Source organism: Panthera onca, chromosome B1, assembly GCF_046562875.1.
Source record: "Panthera onca isolate mPanOnc1 chromosome B1, mPanOnc1 haplotype 2, whole genome shotgun sequence".
Classification (NCBI taxonomy): Eukaryota; Metazoa; Chordata; class Mammalia; order Carnivora; family Felidae; genus Panthera; species Panthera onca.
In genome coordinates, this window is record NC_138342.1 from 57,567,920 (window position 1) to 57,584,686 (window position 16,767).

The 16,767-nt window shown below is 35.7% G+C and overlaps 1 protein-coding gene across 5 annotated transcripts in view; it reads left to right on the top strand.

Annotated features, from left to right (window-relative positions):
- SLC4A4 (solute carrier family 4 member 4) overlaps positions 1-16,767 on the top strand; it is a 360,563-nt gene that overhangs the window by 282,075 nt on the left and 61,721 nt on the right. For all 5 annotated transcript variants that reach the window (XM_060654905.3, XM_078446043.2, XM_078446044.2 and 2 more), the window contains exon 15: positions 2,526-2,596. In XM_060654905.3, the coding sequence (XP_060510888.1) occupies positions 2,526-2,596 (71 nt within the window). The remainder of the gene's footprint in view (positions 1-2,525; positions 2,597-16,767) is intronic.

Here is a 16,767-nt window from a genome sequence, read left to right on the forward strand (position 1 = left end):
AGCAGGTATAAAAGTATAGCTTGTTTTTAAATGAGCAAATGGAATAATGTAAGAAAATGTACTGTAGGCTTTTTAGAACAAAATAGTGCTAAAAATCTAGGTTTTGTTAACAAAAATGTACTAACATCTTCTTCCTTTTGGGAATGAACTCATGTTTGGTTTTATTGTTTGGGCCAAGCATCCTTTAGCCTATTTTGATTCTTTCTGTGACCTGTACTGAAACAGAATAAGAAAACAGGTTGCATGTGTGTTTTACAAGGAAATAGGGATGAACTAGCAGTAGATTAAAAGTTTAACAATTCTAGAACCTTCAAAGATCAGAATGGATTCCAAAATTGACGAAGACTAGGGCTCTAGCTAAATATTTTCTCCCTTTTATTTGTTTTCATTATTTCATTTCTTTTGCCTTTATCTGCCCTCATTCATTTGGAGTCATTAAATGTTCCCTATTCTAGCCTCATTTATTGACATTAAAAGATATTTTCATTTTATTGAGGTATAGTTGACAAAATTATAATGTATTTAAAGTGTACAAATGATGATTTCATATATGTATACATTATGAAAGGATTCCCACCAAAGTTAATTAATACATCACCTCTCATTTTTATTTTATTTTATTATTTTATTATTATACTTTATTTTATTATTTTATTTTATTTAGATCCTCAGACCTTATTCTTCTTATAACTAGAAGTTTGTATCCTTTTACTGACCTCTTTCTATTTCCCGATCCACCACCCCCTCCAGCCCCCAGCCCCTGGCAACCACCATTTTACTCTCTCTCTTTCTATGAGTTGTATTTACCTTTTATTTTTTATTTTTTTTTAGCTTCTACCTATAACTGACACCATACAGTATTTGTCTTTGGCTGGCTTATTTCACTTAGCATAATGTCTTCCAGGTTCATCCATATTTTTGCAAATGGCAGGATTTCCTTTTTTTTTTTTTTTTTTTTAAGGTTGAATAATAAATAAATATTTTTGAGTTCCTGTTAGTGCTGGACTGGGCAGATTCTGGGAAAAAGCAGTGAACAAGACATGTCCTTTCTGTTATGGATCTTATATTCTAAATTTCAACAATCAAATAAATCTATTTGTTTCTCATTAAGAGCTTATGTTGGTAGGAACTAAAATACGGCAAACTAAAAGGATAGTCTAGGGGCTTGGGGGCAGGAGGGGGCAGGCAAGAGGGGACCAAATAATAGCAATTTGGATGTTAAATGTGATTCTCAAAGACAAAAACCTAAATGTCATTTTACAATATCTCCATAAATTAGGGATATTCTCTCAGTAACGATCTATTTTATAATACATAAAACGTTAGGGGCACCTGGATGCTCAGTCAGTTAGGTATCCGAATCTTGATTTTGGCTCAGGCCATGATCTTGCAGTTCTTAGGGTTGAGCCCCGCATCAGGCTCTGCACTGGGCACGGAGCCTGTTTGAGATCCTCTCTCTCTCTCTCTCTCTCTCACTCACTCTCTCTCTCTCTGCCCCTCCCTACTCTCTCTCAAAATAAATAAACAAACATTTTAAACAAAAACCAAAACAAAACAATCAGAGCTCCTGGATAGCTCAGTCAGTTAAGCATCAGACGCTTGGTTTCAGCTCAGGTCATGATCTCATGGTTCCTGAGTTCAAGCCCTGTGTCAGGCTCCTTACTGGGACCCTGCTTGGGATTCTCTCTCTCTCCCTCCCTTTCTCTCTGTCCCTCCCCCACTCACACTCTTTCTCTCAAAATAAATAAGTAAACTTTAAAAAAAACAAAACAAAAAACTCATGTAATAGGAAAAAGGCTTATTTGATAAAAAGTTTTAATTATAGAACACCTTAAATAATATGTTTTAATTTTAGGTTCAAAAATTTTAAAATAATGAAATATTTCCAGGAGGAGGGTTGGTTTAGTAAATAAGTCACATTCCTCAAAAAGCAACCTCTTAATAAATTTACAAATCATGGCAAATTTTGTGATAATAATTTTAAAAATTAGATTAAACATTTATTACCATTATATTTATATAGTTTATTATGTGTTTGAAAGACTTTTTGTTTTCCCACATATTGCAAAGATATACTCTCTCATATGCAGTCTAGATTTTCAAAAATCCCAAATTAGTTAATTCTTAACCAGTGAAAATCTACTTGTGAGATTTGACTGTACATGAAGCCCGTGATCAACTTATTCACTTACTAACATCCATTTTTCCACAAGACAAAATACAGTGAATGCTTTTTTAATAATGGAGAAGTTTTCTTTTTCTTTTTTTTTTGAAACCTGAAACAAATTGTAATAGCATTTCCTTAAATGTTTGCCATTGTTTCTTTTCAGATTAAAGTACAACAGATATGTCTGAATCTTTGCTAATTTTATCTAGGTGAAAGGTGAATACAATTATAATAAAGAAAAATTCATTGTGTTTTATGGTGGTGTTGAAGACATTTTTCGTGCCTGGCCCAGCTTTTTTAGATTTTGAGTTATGAATTTAGGTCATTTTTATGGTAAAAGATTGTCTTTTTCTTACAGTTAATATCTCAATATCTAATGACACTACACTGGCTCCAGAGGATTGGCCAACTGTTTCTTCTACTGACATGGTAAGTGACTTAATATTTCAAACCACTTGTGTATTGTATAATCTAATTATAATATTCATAACATGATGTCTCCTACCCTTTAGCAACCTGAACATGAACACAACTTCAATAATCAGTGATAGCAGGACAGAAAAAAACACTTTCCTTGCTGTAGTCAGCCTTTTTTTTCTTCTCTTCTCTTCTCTTCTCTTCTCTTCTCTTCTCTTCTCTTCTCTTCTCACTCTAGTGAATATTTACTCCTACAGCATGCTTTTTAAACCTTCTTAGGAATTTAACTACTATATCCATTCATTGTCACCTTGAAATACTTTCACAAGGAAAAATGAGAGAAGTCAAAAAAGAGAGCATGGTATCCTCTGTATTTCTAGTATGATTAAAAGTTCTTCTGACTACCAAATGGTGTTGTATTCTCCTCACTAAGGGTGATTGTAGCAGGACATTTCCCCTGTCACTTAGAAAGGACTGTGCCTCTGTCACATGATATCCTTTCCCATGGCTTGTAACCAAGGATCTTTAAAAGACTAGAACTAAGCTTTAAAAATGAGCTGTTTTGCATGGAAGGTCACACACTGGAAGGAGACTTTGTTTTGAAGAAAAAGGGAAAAGTGCTATTTCAGACTTCTAATTGTGTTCCTTCTACGCTGGATATGGAATCTTACCAAAGAATATCAATCTCTCAGTTATAAAGACAGAAACCATGATACCTTGTATTGATAGAGTGCCCATCTCTCAGGAGACCAAAACAGTTCTGCAGATATTATGTAATGAGTGCCCACAACACCCTTTCAAAGATGATGTTTTGTATCTTTCCTGGGCAACTCTCACTTGACCCTGTTTCTCTCTTGTTTTCATATTCTGTGGCTCTCTTGACTTTTTTCCTTACTGTTAAAGCTCTCTCTGATTTCCTCCAAACTTTGCCTCTTTATTTGGGTTTGATTATAAATGTGTGTGTGTGTGTGTGTGTGTGTGTGTGTGTGTGTGTGACAGAGAGAGAGAGAGAGAGAGAGAGAGAGAGAGAGAGAGATGTATATATGTTTTAAAAGCCACATGCAGAAAAGAGATCAATTGTCAGTCTTTGAGCCAGCCATCCTATTGCCTAAAATAATTTGATTAAAATACAGAGAAAAACAGTTCCTTCTACACTTTAAATAATTTTAATTAAAGTCTAATTAAAAATTTAAAATATATATAATTAATTAAAACCATAAGTTAATTTGCAATAAAAATTAATGAAACACTTCCACTGACTTAAAAAGAGATTATTTCCAACTTAATTCTTTTTGTAACTAATCAAGGAAAGCTTTAGAATTAATGAATTTTTAAGCCCTGTCTTTGGGCAAAATTCTGGAGTGACTCTAGTAATTGATATGTAATTATAATAAGATGTCACTATAAGATTTATGGAAAACAAATGGAAGTTGTTGTTGACTTCTGGTATGACTATGATAGAGGATATAAAGGCACAATAGTGATTACAATTGAGCTACCATTTATAGGGCATCTAGTAGAGAGACCAGGTGTCTTATACATATTATAACCATTAACACAAACTACCAGGTGTAATTATGTTCATTTTATAGATGAGAGAAACTGCAGCTTTAGAAGGTAAATCACCTTTTATGGTCTAGGTCACATAGCCATAAATTATTAAAATAAAGATTTCAACTGAAACCTGAGTGGTTTTAAGACCTGTGATATTTCTAGTATGCCATGATACTTCAGTGTTTGCGAGTAGAAATGTTTACCCTTTCAGCTATTATGAATGCTGTATGCTCCAGGGCAATAGTCCCCTTAGTTGCACACCTTAATTAAAATGTTAAGTTGCTATGTTCTCTAGAGAAGAAATTAGGAAAAAATGTGTGTATATGTGTGTATGTATATAATTATGAAGGACAACTTTTATTCTGTCCTTCATTTTTCATTTTCTATCCGTATCAGTGCTTTTAGGTATACTTTGCATAGATACACGCACACATAAACACATACACGCAATTTGTATTTATATGAGATCAGAAATGAATATTAAAGAGGTAATATGATTTATTGTCACCAGCAATAACTACCACTTGTTGAGCACCTACTAGGGGCCAGGCTCTTCATACGACCTGTCTAGAATCCTCACAATAATTTTTAAGTCACTTATGTTACCTGTATTTTATGGATGAAACAGAACCTTAGAAAGGTTAACTGTGCCTATCGTCAGTATACGTAAAATCAGGATTTGAACTCCGGGCTTTCAAATTCCAGAATCTGCCTATTCCCATTACTTGAGGAATCAGAATAGTGTCTCATGTAGAAGGACTTACAGGTGGTGAGTTCTCCTGTCATACTGCCCCTTTTCAAATTCAGGGCTCCACTATTGAATAGGTTGTGGTAACTTCTCATTTTCCCATTTGTAAAATGGTGATGATCATAGTACTTTATCTCAAAGATGCTATAAAAGCCAAGGGAGTAAATAGGCAGGACTTAGCTTAGTGGCTGGTACATACTCATCTCTCCATTCAAGTTAGATATTGTTATTATTCTATTTAGGTATTACAATCATTCCACTAGGCCATGTTGCCGCCGTAACTCAGGTTGGTGAAGAAAAGAAGTTGGATGCCACTGCTCTGACAGGGGACTGGGCCCTCTCTGTGTTTGGCCATGCTAACTCTGCTCAATCTTTCCTGGGACATCCAGTCGTCAAGGATTTAATTTCCTTCTTTTATCCAGCCATAATTATATTATGAAAGCAAGTGCTGTAAAAGTGACATGCCACCCTGGGGCACCAGCAAGGCTCCCTGTCACAAGGCTCAGAGTATACTCTGTCAGAGGAGGGAAGGCATTTTCTCTTCCGCTTCATTAGCATGAAGACAGCTTTTTTTTCTTCATGGTAGTATGGGAGTGTTTTCAGGGGGAAAGAGCAGGAAAAATGGGACATTAGAGCGTTTAGACAGATTGAAGCTCTAGAATAACCATCCCTCAAGATGAAAAGGCAGGTTTTCCATCATTTCTATTCATTGTTGGAATCCTTGTGTCTTTAATTCTTCTCACCTTCACCAGTGTTCCTGTAGATTTATTGGTGGGCATATCCCCTCAGCCTGCAGACAAAATTCTGTTAAAAGTTCCTATAAAACTCTGAGACCAGCCACAGCCTCTCCAACTGTATCAACACAATGAGCCTTAGAGTCGGCTGGCTTCCACTTATCAGCTCTCAGAGGGAGAGACCAGATTCCATAGTCGAACATCAGGGCTTTTCCAGGGAGGTGACTGAATAGATTACTTTTTGTTTTTCACATTAGATTCTTTTTTAAAAATGATTATCAAATTGAGGTATACTTTAAAACATAATGTTCTCACATGTTCAGTGCAGGGAATTTTGATACTTTATATACTCATGTAATCATCACCCAAAACAAGATGCATGTAGAACGTTGCCATTATCCCAGAAAGTCCCATGGGGACTGCTCTGTGTTTTGTTTATGCCTAAGCTTCTGAGCCATGGGAGACCTTTCTTTGCCCAACTGCTCTGCCCCAGCCTTCAGAGGGAAGAAACCTTAGCCCTTTCAGGAGTACCTGAATGCCTCAGTGGGCTTTTTCTCCACTCTTCTGTCCTGCTTCCCATCTTAGGAAGTGGATTTCTTGCATTTGGTAGGAACTCTGTCTAAGGGGTTTCTCTCAGCTCTCCTAACGTCCTACCTTTTTGTACAACCTGTGCACCTTGGCAAAGACAATGAGAAAGTTTGGTGGATGGATGCAGGCTCAGTCTAACACCGAGGGCTCTTGGAATTCTGGTCTGTCACCCCAGTCTACATGTAGCCATTTAAAACTCATTAAAGATTTGGCTTATTTCTCCATACCTCCATCTGTGGTAGATTTATCTTCCACAGGCCACTCTGGCAGGCATATGCAGCCATGGATTTTTTTTCTCTCTTCCAGGAAGGTCTTGTAACTTCTTAGAATTTATTCAAGTTTGTATATTTCCTCATCTCTCTGACAGGTTTTTAAAAACTATGATTTTTTTTTACCTTATCCAGCTTGGTTGGATAGGTTGGAAGTGACTCTTTCTTTCTTTCTTTTTTTTTAAGTTTTTATTTAAATTTTAGTGAGTTAACATGCAGTGTAATATTAGTTTCAGGTGTACAATATAGTGATTCAGCACTTCCATGCATCACCCTGTGCTCATCATGGCAGGTGCATTCCTTAATCCCCATCACCTATTTAACCCGTCCCCCCACCCACCTCCCCTCTGGTGGCCATCAGCTTGTTCTCTATAGCTAAGAGTCTGTTTCTTGGTTTACCTCTCCCTCTTTTTTCCTCTTTTGCTTGTTTGTTTTGTTTCTTAAATTCCACATATTGAGTGAAATCATATGGTATTTCTCTTTCTCTGACTGACTTATTTTGCTTAACATAATGCTCTATCTCCCTCCATTGTCCCAAATAGCAAGATTTTGTTCCCAAATAGCAAGATTTCGTTCTTTTTTATGTCTGAGTAATACTCCATTGTATATACATACACCACTTCTTTATCCATTCATCAGCCGATGGACACTTCGGTTGTTTCCATAATTTGGTTATTGTCGATAATGCTTCTATAAATATCAGGGTGCATGTATCTCTTTGAATTAGTACTATTGTATTCTTTGGGTAAATTCCTAACAGTGCAGTTGCTGAATCGTAGAGTAGTTTTATTTTTAACTTTCTGAGGAACCTCCATACTATTTTCCAGAGTGGCTGCACCAGTTTGCATTGCCACCAACAGTTCAAGAGGTTCCCCTTTCTCCACACCCTCACCAACATTTGTTGTTTCATCTGTTCATTTTAGTCATTCTGACAGGTATGAGGTGATATCTCATTGGTTTTGATTTGCATTTCCCTGATGATGAGTGATGTTGGGTATCTTTTCATGGGTCTATTGGCCATCTGTATATCTTCTTTGGAAAAGTGTCTATAATGTCTTCTGCCCATTTTTTAACTGGATTATTTGTTTTTTGGTTATTAATTTTGATAATGTCTTTATAGATTTTGGATACCCTTTATCAGATATATCATTTGCAAATATCTTCTCCTATTTCATAGGCTGCCTTTTACTTTTGCTGATTGTTCCCTTTGCTGTGCAGAAGCCTTTTATTTTGATAAAGTCCCAATAGTGTTGTTTTGCTTTTGTTTCCCTTGCCTCAGGAGACCTATCTAGAAAGAAGTTTCTATGGTTGATGTCAAAGGGGTTACTTATTGCCTGTGTTCTCCTCTAAGATTTTGATGGTTTCCAGTCTCACATTTAGGTCTTCAATCCATTTTAAATTTATTTTTGTATATGGTGTAAGAAAGTGGTCCAGTTTCAGTCTACCTTCTATATATTAATCACAAGTAGAAAACCAATTAGTTTTGATATTTCACAATAACACATACAACTCTAGACAACGCAGCTCAAATGTATCCTGTAGTTCATAAAGTAAGTTGAAAATTACTATAAATTTGCCTACCCACTGCAGGGAAAAACCCCTAAATGAGTACATTAACTACTTAACCTTGAGACTTCTTTCTGTAGCATTACCTTCATTTATATTTATTTCAAAAGGTGCATGCATACTTTACTAGTTGATACTAAAGAGAGCAATATAAAAATCTTTCATTTTATTTATTTTATTATTTTATTTTATTTTTTTGCTTATTGTGTAACCCAGTGAAGCATATCATGTCTAATGGAGATGCTGTTATTCAAGAAACTGAGAACTATTATTGTCTCATCAATTCTGCTTGGCAGTCAGACATGGAAGCAAAAGTGCTTTCATTTGATGTACCTTCAGGGTGATTTTAGGAGTTAACATTCATTTTCATGGGAAATAGAATGTCATATTAATCTTCTTATGCGTAGCATCTTTGTGATTTTCTCTCACTGAGAAAGTCAAGTGCAAAAACCATTCTGTCCTTAAGTCCCCTTGAATATCACATGTTCCTACTTCTATTTATTTTTAAAAAATGTTTGTTTGTTTGTTTGTTTGTTTGTTTGTTTGTTTGTTTTGGATGGAGAGACAGAGAGAGAGAGAAAGAGAGCCTGCACAAACAGGAGAGGGGCAGAGAGAAAGGGAGACACACAATCTGAAGCAGGCTCCAGGCTCCGAGCTGTCAGTGCAGAGCCTGACACAGGGCTTGAACCTGTGAACTGTGAGATCATGATCTGAGCTGAAGTTGGATGCTTAACCAACTGAGCTACCCAGGTGCCCCTGTTCCTACTTTTAAAAATATAGAAAATTTAAAACATGCAGTGAACTACAGAGAATATTGTACAATGAACTTCCATATGCACATCACCTAGCTTCAATGATTGTCAACATTTTGCTCATCCTCTCTCACATATATATCTCCCCATTTTGTCTTTGGGGAGGATCCTATAACATTTAAAATTTTAAAATTAATCCTTCGGTATACCTTATACGTTTAAGATTTACAAACAAATCCATTCAGTGTAAACAGGGTAATTCTCTGGAAAATGAAATTCAGAAAAATAGATTGATATCCCTTTTCACAAGATTGACCTCAGTTAAGATCCTCAGCAACTTGGTCACTTGGTCCCATTTCTCTTATATATATACATATATATATATGTATATATATTTTTTTCTACCTATTTACACAATCAGCCTTCTTTGGCTCACCTGGTCTACTCACTGTTGGTTTCTCCACATGGTAGGCATTCAATAAATTTTGAATAAAGAACTTGCTAGATAAGTGAATGAAGCATTGTATGTCCCCAAATCAGCATCTTTGCTCATGGTATCTCCTTGTCTAATGCTTTACCACTTTGTTTCTGCCAGTGCAGAGAGAAATACACATATAAAACTTGTCGCTTTCATTCCCTTGGCTTTTGTTACTTTCTTTGTCATTCTTTTTTAGTTTTGTCCTTCAGCCACTCTTACTGTTCTCTTTACCCTTTGGAGTATGAGAGTTCTACAAGGACCAGTCTTTCTTTCAGGACTTAGTTTGAATTTTGTTTTCTCTGTGATCAATGAAACTGATTAGCTCTTTTTCTGATCTACTTACTAATCTCTATACTGTTCATTTAGACACTTTCTTGTACTGCCTTGCATAATTAATATTTTAGCAAACATATTGTTTCTCCCAGGAACCTTTTAAAAATTGTTTTTGTTTTATTTTTCTTTATTGCTGCTCTCTTAACACTATCTTAGTTCCTTTATGTAACCAGGACCCAATGCATTTTGTTTTCTTTTGGCCACATTTTTCTATTTTCCACATGCTGCTATTGTTCAAAACAGCCTGTAGCTAATTGAAACAGCATCACCAGAGTTAGCAAACAAAACAAAAGACAGAGGGTCCCAGTTACATTTGAATTTCAGGTAAATACCAAACAATTTTTTTAGTATAAATATGTTCCACATATTGCACGGGTCATACTTACACTAAAAATATTTTTCATTGTTTATCTGTATAACTGGGCATCCTATAGTTTATCTGGCAACTTTAAATTGAAAGTTTATTTTACTTTAATTTTGTTCTCCAGATAAAAAGGGTAGATAAATTAGTAGATATCTTCCTTGAATATGTCAAATAGTTGGATCCTGATGAATGATTTAGGTTAGCTAAAATTTCTTTGGAAGCCCGGTGTATTGTAAATTGAACGCTGCCTCTGTCTTGGTCTATTCTTTCTTAGTTTTTAGTGATACACAGTCCCTTTGGTGTTCGGGCTCTATACTTCTGTTATATCTAGCCTTTACTCATCCTGGTACAAAGAGTTGCCAAAACCCTAATCAGTCTCTCTTTTACTTAATCTTTCACCTTCCTTTCTCCATTCTTGATTCTTTTTCCAGCATGCCCTTCTTCCTTCTACCCCCATAGCCTGGTTCTTTCTCATCTACCACAAACACCTCAGAAGTCCTCATCAGCCCTGAAGAACGTGCCTTGATTTTATAGTGCTCACATGCTCTAGCCTATCCTTTTGCTACTGTTTTTTTTTTCAAAAGTATTCTGAAATTGCCATTTCAATTTTTCTGTTCTCCCTTATTTCTCAACTGAGTTCTCTCCTTTGAACACTCCCTCCAGTATTCAATATTTATTTTTAAGTAATGTCTACCCCAACATGGGGCTTGAACCTACAACCCTGAGATGAAGAGTCACATGCTCTACTGACTGAGCCAGCCAGACCCCCCTAATTTTGGACATATTTTGAGATCATTTTTGCCGTAATGTGACCTGTGAGAAAGAGAGGAATTAACAATGACTTCAGGGTTCTCTGTTTTTAGAATCTAGAAGGATGAATTTGCTATTAACAGAGATAGGCAAGATCCTAGGGGGAGCAAGATTTAAGGAAGGATGAGGAGTTAGTTTTGAACATGTTAAATTTATTTTATTTCATTTCATTTCATTTCATTTTATTATTATTATTTTTTAACATTTATTCATATTTGAGAGACAGAGACAGAATGCAAGCAGGGGAGGAGCAGAGGAGAGAGAGACAGACAGACAGACAGACAGACAGAATCCTAAGTGGGCTCCAGACTTTGAGCTATCAGCACAGAGCCTGACACTGGCTCAAACCCACGAACCATGAGATCCTAAGCCGAAGTCAGATGCTTAACCGACTGAGCCACCCAAGCACCCTGAATGTGTTAAATTTAAAACGCCCATGAGGATTCAAACAGGGATATAGTTTACTAAGAAGTAGTTACAAAACAACGAAGCTCTCTGAATTGGGGAACATTTGCTGATGAGTTAACAAATCATCGTTAGCCTTGCAGTCATGAATTTGCTCTTAGAATAAATGAAAATTGGAGTGCAGCTGACATACGTAGAGCATGGCGTACTATGATGATGGAATAACCTCACTTATAAAAGCACCAGAGCAGTAACGTCTGAAGCGTCTTTGCTTCACTGCTTCCTCTGAGGTTCTAATGAAATCTGTGGTTGCTTTTCCCAGATAAATATACATGCAAACAATGGTTTACATGATATTTCAGGGGACTCAAGGATTTCTTTCTTCTTCGGGTCACTTAACATCTATGCTGGACATGTCCAACACAGTATTTGCCCTCTTTTAGGAGCCAGTGTTATTTGGTTGTATGTTTTTTACCATGACTTTCTAAGCAGTAATCAGAGTGGTTTGCATGTGAAGAGTACTATTTATGTTAGAGCATTTTCCGAAGCTATGATCACCGTGACCTTTATGGTACTCTTTTTCAGCTATCCTATCGGCAGTTGCACAGGAAAGTGAAGTTACTTTTTTTTTCTGTTTTCCAATTAAGTCGTGGTAGAGCTGAGATTGAAGCCCATGAGGGTATTTTCTCAGTCTCTTGCTTTGATGTATGTTCAGTATTTCCTTCAAATTAATTCTTCGGGAGTTGCATGAACCTGGAGAAGAATCATTTACCTGTTTTTGCTTTTTCTATGACTTACCACAGTTTGAAAATTACAAATGATCAAAACCAAAGCTGGAGTTTTTTTGCCATTTTTTTAAATTTAAATTTTAGCTAACATACAGTGCAATATTGGCTTCAGGAGTAGAACTCAGTGATGAATCACTAATATACAACACCCAATGCTCTTCAAAACAAGTGCCTTCCTTAGTAACCATCACCCATCTAGCCCATCTCCCACTCACCTCCCTCCATGAACCCATAGTTTGTATTCTATCATTAAGAGTCTCTTGTGGTTTGTTTCCCTCTCTTCTCTCCCCTTCTTCCCATATGTTCATCTGTTTTGTTTCTTAAATTCCATATGTGAGTGAAATCATATGGTATTTGTCTTTCTCTAACTGACTTATTTTGGTTAGCATAATACAGCCTAGCTCCATCCATGTTATTGTAAATGGCAAGATTTTATTCTTTTTGATGGCTGAGTAATATTCTATTGTATATATGTACCATATCTTACTCATCCATTTATCAGTCGATGGATGGGCTGTCTCCATATTTTGACTGTTTTGGGTAATGTTGCTATAAACACTGGGGTGCATGTACCCCTTCAAATCTGTATTTTTGTATCCTTTAGGTAAATATCTAATAGTGCAATTCCTGGATCATAGGATAGTTCTATTTTTAGTTTCCTAGGGAACCTCCATACTCTCCGGAGTGGCTTCACCAGTTTGCATTCCCACCAACAGTGCAAGAGAGTTCCCCTTTCTCTGCATCCTTGCCAACACCTGTTGTTTCTTGTGTTGTTAATTTTAACCATTCTGACAGGTGTGTGGTGGTAACTCATCATAGTTTTGATTTGTATTTCCCTGATGATGAGTGATGTTGAGCATCTTTTCATGTGTCTGTTAGCCAACTGGATGTCTTTGGGAAAGTGTCTATTCAGGTCTTCTTATTTTATTTTATTTTTTTAACTCTCAAGTTAGTTAACATACAGTGTAGTCTTGGCTTCAGGAGTAGAATCCAGTGGTTCATCGCCTACATATAACACCCAGCGCTCATCCAAATAACTGCCCTCCTTAATGTCCATCACCCATTTTCAACACCCCCCTACCCCCATCAACCCTCAGTTTGTTTTCTGTATTTAAGAGTCTCTTATGGTTTGCCTCCCTCTCTGTTTTTATCTTATTTTTTCTTCCCTTCCTCTATGATCATCCGTTAAGTTTCTTAAATTCCACATATGAGTGAAATTATGTGATGTCTGTCTTTCTCTGACTGACTATTCATGTCTTCTGCTCATTTCTTAACTGGGTTGTTTGGTTTTGGGATGTTGAGTTTGATGAGTTCTTTATAGTTTTGGATACTAATCCTTTATCAGATATGTGATTTGCAAATAATCTTCTCTCATTATGTAGGCTGCCTTTTAGTTTTGTTGTTTCCTTCACTATACAGAAGCTTTTTATCTTGATGAAATCCCAATACTTTGTGTTTGCTTTTGTTTCCCTTGCCTTTGGTGACATATCTAGTAAGAAGTTGTTCTGGCCAAGGTCAAAAAGTTGCTGCCTTTGTTCTCCTCTGGGATTTTGTTGGTTTCCTATTTCACATTTAGGTCTTTTATCCATTTTGAATTTATTTTTGTGGATGGTCTAAGAAAGTGGTCCAGTTTCATTCTTCTGCATGTCACCATCCAGTTTTCCTAGCACCATTTGTTGAAGAGACTGCCTTTTTCCATTGGATAGTCCTTCCTGCTTTGTTGAAGATTAGTTGACCATATAGTTGGGGGTCCATTTCTGGGTTTTCTGTTCTGTTCCGTTCCATTGATCTATATGTCTGTTTTTGTGCCAGTACCATACTGTCTTGATGATTGCAGCTTTGTAATTAGCTTGAAGTCTGGAATCGGGATGTCTCCAGTTTTGCATTTCTTTTTCAGGATTGCTTTGGCTATTTGGCATCTTTTGTTCGTTCCATACAAATTTTAGGATTGTTTGTTATAACTCTGTAAAGAATGTTGGTGGTATTTTGATAGGGATTGCATTAAATGTGCAGATTGCTTTGGATAGTATAGACAGTTTAACAATGTTCTTCCAATCCATGAGCATGGAATGCTTTTCCATTTCTTTGTGTCCTCTACAATTTCTTTCATAAGTGTTCTATAGTTTTCAGAGTATAGATATTTTACCTGTTTAGTTGGGTTTATTCTTAGGTATCTTATTGTTTTTGGTGCAATTGCAAATGGGATCCATTCCTTGATTTCTTTTTCTGCTGCTTCATTATTAGTGTATATAAATGCAACTGATTTCTGCACATTGATTGTATATCCTGCAACTTTGTTGAATTCATGTATTGGTTCTAGAAATTTTTGGGTGGGGTCTTAAAATATTTTACAGTGAATCAACCAGCATCAATAACACTACCCATGAAATAATAATACAAATATAAAAAAATACAAATCAAATAAAAATGTGTAATGTACTAATATGATGAAACATGAAAGATTTATTTATAAGGATAGTAGAAAGTAATATAGGAGTCTTAGGCAAGAAATTAAACCAGGGCAGATACTTTTTCTGTAAAGGATCAGATAGTATACTTTTTAGGATTTATGGGTCAGATATCTGGTCTTTGTTGAAATTACTCAGCATTGCAGTTGTAGCACAAACATAGTAATGAACATTATGTAAAGAAATGAGCATTACTGTGTTTAAGTAAAGCTTTATTTATAAAAACAGGAGTCAGGCTGAGTTTGGCCTATGGGATATAGTTTGTTCAGTCCTGGATTAAACTACTCATGGTAATTTCAGATAAATTATAATTATAAATGATAGATATAGATAGGTGACTTTTAATGAGACAGCATTGTTTTTAAAGTAACATTCCGCTCAGACTAAGCTAGAATTCCCAAGAGAGGGGACTCAGGGTCTGCCTTTAGGTGGGCCAGGGGTAGTGAGAAAGAGCAGCCCAATCCCTCCTAGATACATAGGGCCGAATATCTCAGTTTTATCACAGTTTTAAATATTGGAGTTCCACATGAAAAGACATTTCACTGATAATAAAATTTGAAAACTATTGGATTACAGAAGGTAGTAACTAAAATCTGTAGTTTTCTTTTTTTATGTTCCCTTTACATAGGCAAAGCAGAGTGTACCTCTGAAGTAAAACATATCATTTTTACTGAAACGTGTATGTTTCATAGATAACAAAATGAGACATATTGGAGTAAAAAATAATAGAAATTGTGTCTGTGATGATTAAATTATCAGATAATTATTTAAAATTCTACTTTCCGTATTTACATATATACACCACTAATAGATGAGTAATGCTTTGTCTTAATGTCTAGTTTGTGATCTGAATCTTGCCTGAAGTTTTATGAAGTTAACCTTCAATGATATGAGTTTATGTAGAGTAATAACACTGAAGTAACACAGATAATATAGGTTCCTCTCCAGTGATGTTTAAATAGAATTATTTATTAGCTAGAGTTAAAGTTTTATGGAAGTGGGAAAAGTGTATATATATACTGAGAGATCTGTACGTGCTGCCTAAACTTTATACTAAAGTCCTTAGATGGTTGGGAGGCTAAACTTTCTGTATGATGATACAGGGAATCATTTGAGGCCAAAAAAAATAGTGATATTGGCATTTTGAGTTGATGTACATGAGAAAACATATCTATCATTTTATGTATATCTGTATATTTTTTCACCTCAACCTGAATCTCTGTAAGAAAATCAATAAAAACTGTCTGTTGGGATTGATTGTCTTAACGCAGCTTACTTCTTTGGGCTATAAAAAAGGGTTCTGCTCATATTAAAGTGCTGAAATGATATTATGGTAAATTTACATAGGCAAATTTACAATGGTAAATTTTTGCTGATCTTAAAACAAAGAAATCTGTTACCTATTATGACCTCTAAACTTTAAATGTGTTCTAAAAACATCCATATGCAGAAATCTGAAAAACAAGATGAGACATGATTTTTTTTAAATTTATTTTTTAATATATGAAATTTACTGTCAAATTGGTTTCCATACAACACCCAGTGCTCATCCCAAAAGGTGCCCTCCTCAATACCCATCACCCACCCTGCCCTCCCTCCCACCCCCCATCAACCCTCAGTTTGTTCTCAGTTTTTAACAGTCTCTTATGCTTTGGCTCAAGATGAGACATGATTAAATCACCTCTCAAAATTGGCGTTTGATAAAAGAATAATTATGTGGTTCAGCTGTTTATAAGTTGAAGCTAATATAGAAAAAATATTTCAGGGAAAGACCTAGAGTTTATTTTTTTTTTTTTATTGACTTATGTAAGTACTTTACCTTTTGAGCTCTATAAAAATATGAACAATTTCTGGTCTGAGATTCTTCTTTTGCACATGTGAACTTTTATGACTAGATTACTTACATCAAGAGAATTCATTGAATAGTAAAGAATGTTGATGATGAGTTTGGTATGAGGTGGAACTCTTGCTTCCAAAGGACAGGAGAAATTTATCTTTCCCTATTTATTTGCAAGGTATTCTCAAATAAACCTTCTGTTAGCACATGACATACTCATTAGCCCTGGACCTAAGAGAAAGTTCACGATCACAGTGCTGGCAGATTCAGTGTCTGATGAGGACCCACCCACTTCCTGGTTCATAGACAGCCTTCTTCTCATTGTGTCTTCATATGGCAGATGAGACAAGGGAGCTCTCTGGGGTCTGTTTTATGAAAACATGAATCTCATTCATGAAGACATCATTCTCATGGCCTAATCATTCTCATGGCCTAATCACTTCCCAAACAGCATCACGTATGATTTTCAGCATATTTAGGGGAATTTTG